The sequence below is a fragment of the Halyomorpha halys genome, unplaced genomic scaffold (assembly GCF_000696795.3).
Source record: "Halyomorpha halys isolate HHAL.00 unplaced genomic scaffold, Hhal_1.1 Scaffold1547.1, whole genome shotgun sequence".
Classification (NCBI taxonomy): Eukaryota; Metazoa; Arthropoda; class Insecta; order Hemiptera; family Pentatomidae; genus Halyomorpha; species Halyomorpha halys.
Genome location: NW_027109312.1, coordinates 8,147 through 17,528, shown reverse-complemented (window position 1 = coordinate 17,528; position 9,382 = coordinate 8,147). Strand labels below are relative to the sequence as shown.

Genomic DNA, 9,382 nt, shown 5'->3' with positions numbered 1-9,382 from the left:
TAATTTACAACTGTTTTATATATGGGTTTGTAAACTTTTTTTTCATTTAAATGTATTTATATAATTTTTTAGTACCCTAATTTATAAATATTAAAATTAATTAAACAGAATTAGGTAGTTAAGTAGGTTTGTAACCAACCTGCGTATACTTTTAACTCCATTAGTGTCATGTCCAAAGTCAAAAATAAAAGAGGATGGAAAATAAATAATACATGTATAATATAATAATATTGTATACTATCTTACTAAATACAAGAAAATAGTAAGTTCTAGGAATTACCCCATGGGAAAGAAAATTTATATGTATTGTAGAGATACTTTTTGTATCCAAAGAATAATGTAAATGTTGAAAGATATGTATGGAGTGATACATACAAGATTCAGACAATAAAACGTATATAGAAAGAAAAAAAAGGGAATATTGCCAAGAACATCAGGACATTACACCTCCAGATGTTCTAGTTTTGAAATACTAGGTGTTATTATAATATGCATATATACATATAATTAATATATATGTAGCTTTAAGAAGTAAATTATATGGGGGAATAATGATAAACGATGAGATGGAAAAAATATATAAATATTAATTAATTATAAAATATTATAAGAAGACAAACAATTAGTCTAAATTTGTTTATTACTAAAGAAATGAAAACATAGTCTAAGCTGCAAACTTAGCAAGAAAAGCTGGAGTGTCCAGTACATTGCAACAATACATGGAAGCTAAGTCCACAATTCTGACGTACTCCAGCATGTTTGGGAAACAGACAGCTGTGAGGGAAGGTGTGGTAGTTAAATTAAGGGAGTGAGATCATTAGTTTTACGACAATTAATAGACTAAACATATTATAAACTTAAAAAAAGTACAATAAAACAACATTAAAAAGTGTGTATATATTTAATGATACTACAAACTAAAAATAATAAAGCAAGTACCTCTTCTTTATACATTTGACTATGAGTTTGAACAAGCATCATTTTCATAACTTCCATGAAAACTTCAAGTCTGGACTTTACATTTACAATTTTATCATCAGTAGGACCTCCAGATTCAATTAATTCTTCAATATGATATAGATCCCAAAGTACACCAAAGTAGCATGATGATATACAATACTTTACAGCCTATAAAAGGGGATAAAAACAGCAAAAAATAATAATAATAATGAAAAATAGAGCTAATATCTACTATAAATATATAAGTTGGTTTCTACATGGTTGCTTGGGTTCAATATAAGTTATGCACAGAAACTCTATACGTTGAACACACAAAAATAATTTCAAGCTTTTTATTCAACATGAAAATTCATTTAATAAAGTGACTGGTATGATAGAGATAACTCTTAGTTTGCTTTTTGCATAGGACTATGAGTTATTTCGAAATTTATTTACTTACCTTAGTAAAATATGATTAAATTATACTGTTTATTTTTTTACAGTAGAATCTTGCTTGAGAAGCACTGCAGCAATGAATATGAGAAGGAATAAAGAAATAACATGTAAATGGACATTTTCTTGTGGGAACAAAAACTTTTATATCACCATAATGAAATAACACAAAGCAAAAAGAAAAATAGTAGCACCAACGCAGGCAAACAATTCAAAAGTAAATAACTTTAAATGATAAATATTAAAATTAGGTCTTTTAAAAATAAAGTATATGCATTAAAAATTTGTATTTGCGGATCAGTTTCTAATTCAATGGTTCTAAAACTTTTTTTGTGCTCCAGCACCCTCACTGGGCTAAAAAAAAGTTATATGACATTGTCGAGCCAGAAAAAATATGGCAGCACAATTATCGTTCCTTACAGCAGTTGAATATGTAGGAAATAAGCAAAAACAGTTCAAATTAAATACTGGAATGCACTGTATATTTGCTGTATTAATTGTAATTTTTTCTTTGTAATATTTTGAGAATGTGGTATTCGCTTGCGGCACTCTTGACATCCATTTGGAGCACCCAGTTTGGGAACCACTGTTCTAGTTGACAATGTATGTACTTAAAAACTTTTAAAAATTGGAACAACAGTAAACTCTCATTACTATGAACTCAGATACAACAAACTCCACATTATAGTGAACGAAAATCAAATCCCCCAGATAAATACATTGATTTTTCAATAGCATTTTCATACAAACTGAACTATTTTTGGATCACTATCGAGCAATAAATCAGATACCATGAACTTGAAAGGCATAATATAATTAACATTGTTAATCATACAATATAATAAACATATATAATTGTTTACATTGTAATTTTATCAATGTCCTTCAGCTCAATGAATAATTACATATTCCTCTTTAATTAATACTATGAACTACCTAGATAATGTTTTAATAAGAATGATTCTATGTTACTTAAGCACTCAGATAGATTTTTCCTTGCCCTCCATTCTAGGAATTCCAAATATACATTTCCTACAAGTCATTAAACTGTTTCTTATTTTCAAATTTTTAATAATCAGAAATTCTCAGTTCAATTCTATGTCATATAAGATAAAGAAAGGTCCTGTTTTAAAGTTTTAATTATTTTAATTGGTTCAAAATGTAAAGAAACTGAACTATGATAATACATCATAGCTCTATGTACAACAGTACAAATTATAAGTTTTTTGTTTATCAACAAATTACATCCCCTCTTATTGTATGTGCATTTTCATATTCTCTTTAATACATACAAATTATTTATTTTGTGTTAGATCTCTTTTTATCATTATGTGATTCAATTCATACTTATGGTCTTTATTTATTTAGAATAGAAGGGTTTAATAAATAAATGTTATACATATTAATTGTGTTTTTTTTTTGTTGATATTATCTATATTGTCAACCTACTAATTTTTGTCATCATTCAGACATTACAAACTTCATTATAATGAAATACTGATTTTCTGGTCCCTTTGAATTTGTAGTTACGAGGATTTACTGTAGTTCCATGATGAAACTCAAATGGAAAACCACTACAACCAATTTTTATTCCTGCACTACAGAATAAACAATTTTTATCGATACAAAAAGTATGAGCTAAGGTAAGTAAAGTAAGAAAAAGTGAACTTACTTCTTCAGGTAGCAAGTTCGTAACTCCAAATTTCGCTCCTTCAACATCTTTAAATAAAGAACTCCAAATATTCCAATTTCCTAAATTATGGCAAGAATAAAAAATAGATACTTTCTTTAAACTATTAACAACATTGTAAGTTTCATCGTCATCTGGTGTTTCTTCCTAAAAATAAAACTTCAATTATATGAATAAAATGAAAAATAAAATATTAGAGTAAATATCAAAACAAACCCCTTCGATAAGCGAATTCCAGTCATCCATTGCTTCTTTATATTTATTGACTATTGAATCGATTAAAGTGCTCCTCTGAACATCACACCTAGTATAAATAGCAAATCCTTCAGTACAAAGTAGTTCTAAGGTTTTAGCACAAGTTTCAAGAACTTCTGTGTCATGATGTTTTTCAGTGATGCTTTGAATTTTTTTTAGCAACAAATCTAAATTCTAAAACATAAAAAAATGAAATTAAGCATATACACTTAAAAAAATACCTTAAAAAAGTTTAAAGACAAATGTTAACATACAGCTTCTTGTCTTGAAGTAGTATAAATTTCAAGATCAAAATGCTGTGGTACTGTCAATAGATTTGTCAATTTATCTGGATCAGCACTATACTTATCCAATAACTGTGGTAAAACAGCAATAAAATGTTCAGTTAATTTTTGCTTATCATCTTGGACTTGTTTGATTTCTTTCACAGAGGGAATCTGAATAAAATATAATAACATTTTTAAAAACTCAATCACTAGGAAATATATTACCTACCTTTATAAATAGACACATACCTTTCTTGTAGGACCCCTACCAACGGGTGCTTCACCAGTTGAAGCCTGTTTCACACAGCATACCATTATTTCGATCAAACTTGTTTCCTGCCTATCATCTAAAGCCTCTTCATTAGGACCTGGTTCCTCAAGTAATAAATCTGTCATACATTCCCAGTCTTTCATCATTGCATTGCTTTCAATAAGAGAATCAACTAAATATGCTCCATGTTCATGAAGCTGAAAAAAAGTTAATATTAATAACTAGTTAAATCTTAATTTTTTCATTCTTAAACTTCTATAAACCAAAATATTTCCTAATATCTGTTAAGTGATGTTATTTTTTTTACTTTTGATTATTATTCTATAGCATTATGTTTCAAGCCCATAACACAAAAGTCTGGGTAGGAGGCTGTCCTTTCGAGGATTATTGACATGCCCTTCTCTTCTTTGCCAGTCCTAGTGTTCTAATTAAGGCTACACACAGAAATAGTGCTTAGTTATAACTCCATGTTGCAAAGAGAACCCCTCTTCCTTTTCATGGTCTAGGGACCAGGCAACTACCTCTAAGAAACAGCAGACAGTTTTATTTGTTCTAGTTCTTGTTATCTCCCAAGTCAAGGTCTGCGTAAAGTTTCTTCTTTAGATTTAGATATTTGCAACCAATTACTTACCCCTTACCAACAACAGGAATTTGATTCATAATATTAGAATTCTCATAAGAATTAATATCAAAGTTATATCATAGTTATTTTACTTTTGATATTACGACAGCTTTGATGAAATTCGTAAATATAGGAAAATGTGACAACTTTTGAAAAACAAATAAAAACTACATGATAACTCGTAGTTGGTGTCCTATGCAAGAACTGAATTATATTGAAGTAGTGATAAAAACAGGGTTAGAAGTTATGCTAGTTATTTTTCTGCTCCAAAATTACTTCATACCCAGAAATCTATCAATAAAAAAGAATTTACATGATTGCTATACCTCCGACAGTTATTTATGGAGACAAAATGTGGTCTGTCATGTTAAGGGAAGAATCACATTATATGTGCTTAATAAATATAATTTCATCATTAAAATTGTAACATTTGAAACAAAGATATAAAGTTGCTGGCTCAATTACCAATAAATCATTAAAAAGCTAATCAACACTGATTTAATGGATAAATGTCAAAGGTGAAGACTGATTCATAGATGGAAGAATTATGCTGTCTCATTGAGTAGATTTAGGCGTTGGCAGGATCATTCTAAATATGGTTACAAACTGAGAAGTTATAAACCGGGGTCCATTAACCTACAGCTATGAGGATAACAGTAGCTACTAAAATACATTATCAACAGATTAGAAACAAGTTTATAGTGGTTAATCACTTAACATAAAAAAACAATAGGGTGGTGATCAATTGAGGTTAGTCTTATCTTTTTAAGAGATGTTGAGCCACATTATGAATAATAATATAAAAAATCTAAAATAATAGTATATTCTACATTACACAATATTATAATTTTTTTTTTTACCTCAGACTCAATGAAGAACTGAACAAGATCTCTAATGAGAGGAGTATTTGGAAGCCTCTTCTTTCCTCGTTTGGTTCTTTGAACAGATACAACTTCCTCTGGTACAAATAATCGTTCATTTAAAAATTCTCCAGCAGCCTGAGCTACTGCTCGATGAGAAGAATAAACTAGCTCATAAACATGCTCACAATCTTTATCAGTCAGAATGTCCCTATGATGCCTAATAGAAAGCAAAAAAAATAGAATTTGAAGTAAAAATAATTTTTACTAAGTTATTTCACTTACTTTAAAATGCTAATAACCAATCTGACAGCCTGCACTGCTACATCATATTCCTTATCAAGAGTCATAGACACTATTCTGTCCTTAAACTTACTCGTGAAAAGCTCTAATTTACCTTTCAGTTCTTCAGATGCATAGAGTGGTTGCAATGCCTATGGATTAAAATGTATAAAAATTAAATCAAAAATCCCTCCTTGACAATTCTCATTTACATGCTATTTACCCCTAAAATAAGAGAACATGACCCATAAAAACTGTGACCCTCTGGGAAAACATACTGCACCATTTTACTCAAAAATGTTCACCTTACTTGGGGCCTTCAATTTCTTTAAAAAAAAAAATGCTATAACTTCAACACTATACCATTAACTACAAACTGGACCTTCGTAAGCAAATTAGAACCGGAGATATAAAATAAAACGTTGAAGATAATTTTCTTAATTTGAGACTGCTTTTTTTTCCCATAAAAAGGTAAAAAATCTTAAAGATTTGATTTGAGTTGAAAGGGTGGGAATTCAGCTTTCCAACCACTGTAGTTATGTTGGATTTGGATAACATTGTGAGGAGGTATGAATTTATTTTGTGAACACGGAACATCAGCAGAAAAAAAATATTCCCCAAACATCAAGCCTAAAAATTTCTAATTTTTGATTTATATGAAAATTCATATTCAATGGTTTCAAAATAAGATAAAACCAAATCTGACTTTATTCATACTAAAAAAAAAATTTTTTTTACATACTTCATTAGAAGAAACTTTGGGTTTTTGTAACTTTTTACACACTTAAACTCATTTAATATGACAAACAATATTCGGTTAGTATTATATACAAAAAAACAAAATGATTGGTGTATAATAACCATTAAATACATGCAGAGCAAAAGCAGTAGGTGATAACCAAAAAAAAGTTCTAAAAATATGTGAACTATTTTTTTCTCAGTTCCTAGGGTGCATTGGCTAGAACCCTCAGACAATCGTCTAGTATTTATTAACCTAGTATCACCAAAAAAAGTTTCATTGAATTCGGTGATCCCACGTGCATAGCCTCTCATTGTTAGTTTTATTTATAACTAAGAGCAGATTTTTCCAACAGGGCTGGTTTTTAAAGGCAGAATTTTCAAAAAAATTAATTTTTCAACCAAGGAATTGAAATTTCTATTAAATGAAATGACAGCAAAAAATCTCCAGTTAGGCTTTCTCTTTAAATGTTTAACTGCGTAATACTATATCTCTTTTTACAATTTTCAGGTTACCCTTGGGAAGTGAAGAATGGTGCCTTAATGTTAAAAATCTTATCAAAAAGTAAAAATAAAAACAGAATAGGTTGATTAGATTACCGAATAATTGAGGTTTCACTGTAATCAGGTTTTTATTCTACATAGCCCAATGAGTGGATTTAAAGAAGATATACCATAACTTCAATTGATATCATGCAATTAATTAATATAGATCACAATCACAAGAAAACACAAAAAATCCTTAAATTATTTTTCTTAAATTCTTTTTCGATGTCTTGAGCAGGAATGCTCATTATCATATATATTACAGCAATAAATGTAATTTATATATCAATATTCCATATCTCAAATTGTACATTCATAATATTAACATTAAGTCATGTAATTTACCAAATAATCATGTAAACAAACCATTACAAACAGGTTTAAAAAAAGCCAAATTGATTCCTTATTGATAATTCTTTATCTTTCAATATTCTCCTTCAACTCATTTTTTTTTTTAGTTCATAATTTCTTTTGTTATTTCATCATAAGTACTTAAGGGGTTTTTAAAATGTTTTCTTGAAATTGTGAAGTATAAAAAATTGTTAATACTCTCACAAAAATAAATTTCAATAACAACATTTGCAATTAATTTATTTTCGTGACATTAGCCCATTCCCTTTTAAATCCATTATCCAACTTTATGAGACAAAAATAAAAAAAAAACATTTTTAAGTACTGAAATAACATTTGTAAGTACATATACTTATAATAAAATACCTGCCTGCAAACATTTTAGCCTGACTTCTCCAACTTTATCATGAAGTGTCCAACCAATATATTTCAAATATGAATCATCCAAAAAATTTTGATGAAATTTTTTCATCCAAATTCCAATTTCAGCCATACATATAGCTCTTATCTCCGGTAAGGTATCCCTTCAGAAAGTAATGCACATTTAAATAAATATATAAAACAGATTATGTGACAAAGTTACAGAAAAATACAACAAATAAAAAATACTTTGTGAATAATGTTTACCATGTAATAAAAACTATTTTAACAAGTAAACAGAAGGTTATTTATAAATGATAAATTCATTTTTTTTTTTTTAATTCATATTTATAGTTTAAGTGTAGTTAACACACACACACACACACAACACAAAATAATGCAAATTTTTTTTTTAATGTTTGGGGTTTTTAAATTAACATCACATATTTAGGATCTTCCTATGAAAAATAAAATTTATTTGGAACTGCATTTTGACAATAATATCAAGTTAAAAATAACTAATTATTTATTTTAAAGCGATAACTGATGAAAATTTTCATCATCACTGATAAAATCTTCACTGCAAGGAAAGTTATATTGATATACATTATTTTAATCATATGTTTATAAGGTACACACTATATCAAATTTGAACTTGGAAATATGAATCTTGAAAGTATAAATCATTTGAGCAAATGGAGAAATAATATTTAATTAAAATTTTGACAAGGAAATATTTGGTAGGAAAACAATGTACCTGTATCTATGTACAAATACAGACTTAAACATGTAAGTAAGCATGTTTTTTATTTCATCCATATTTTCTTCCAGTTCTTGCCGTTTGGTTAGTAAATTTTCAAGTCTGTCACTAGCTCTTTTATCACGGGCCTTTTGCCTTTCAGACTCATACTGTCTTTGAGTGTTATCCAGATTAACAGAAACAACCAACGCAACATCCACTAATGCAGTCATTAATTTCATTGCTAGAAAAAAAAGGATGTTTTATATAGTTACCTTTAAAAACATTTTAATTTGAGTTTAATTAGAATTCAAAGCTGCAATACATTTTACAGAAAGTAGTATAACTTAATAATAGCACCTTATTAATACATCTGTTATATTAATAGAGAAAATATAGATGAATACTACATAATTAATGAACACTCAAAATATTTCTTTATGTTCCATCATACCACAATAATCAATATTAATTTTTCCTATTGTTTATTTTAATTACTCATTAATGTCAATGTTTCTACTGGTACATTCAAATTGAGTAATTTTAGTCATAATTGTTTTTTCTTTATCTTTACTAAATTTAAACATTTTAGAATAAAAGAAACCCAATTAGGGTTAGTGCCCTACTTACTCCTTGAGGATTTCCTGTCTACCTATCAATATAAACACCTCCAATCATGTTTAAGTGGTATGTCCCAGAGAAAAGATGGAATTCAAGGACAATAATAGGATAGTCCATTACTCCAAATAGTCTGGACTTACAAAAACTATAGCTCATGTTGGTGAAGTTGCCTTCTTGCCCATCTAATCAAATGGGGTTACATTTTTCTATCTGTGAGGGTTTAGTGTCTGGCATAGAATCTACATCTGAGGAGCCTTGGAAAAGGAATAAAATAAAAACCCAATTCCGAATAGCAATGTCACACATAATGAGGCCACCCTTAGAGTTACCAGGTAAGACTGCTGGCTTCCTATCACAACCAATGACCATAGATGAGGAGTCTAATGGGC

At 28.6% G+C, this 9,382-nt stretch overlaps 1 protein-coding gene across 1 annotated transcript in view; it reads right to left on the bottom strand.

Annotated features, from left to right (window-relative positions):
* SA (stromal antigen) overlaps window positions 1-9,382 on the bottom strand; it is a gene marked incomplete at its 5' end in the record, with an annotated part of 34,961 nt that overhangs the window by 18,324 nt on the left and 7,255 nt on the right. Inside the window, 9 exon segments of the mRNA XM_067047505.1 lie at window positions 940-1,128; window positions 3,065-3,229; window positions 3,299-3,511; window positions 3,592-3,774; window positions 3,853-4,071; window positions 5,357-5,576; window positions 5,642-5,790; window positions 7,644-7,797; window positions 8,391-8,616. Of these exon segments, the coding sequence (XP_066903606.1) occupies window positions 940-1,128; window positions 3,065-3,229; window positions 3,299-3,511; window positions 3,592-3,774; window positions 3,853-4,071; window positions 5,357-5,576; window positions 5,642-5,790; window positions 7,644-7,797; window positions 8,391-8,616 (1,718 nt within the window).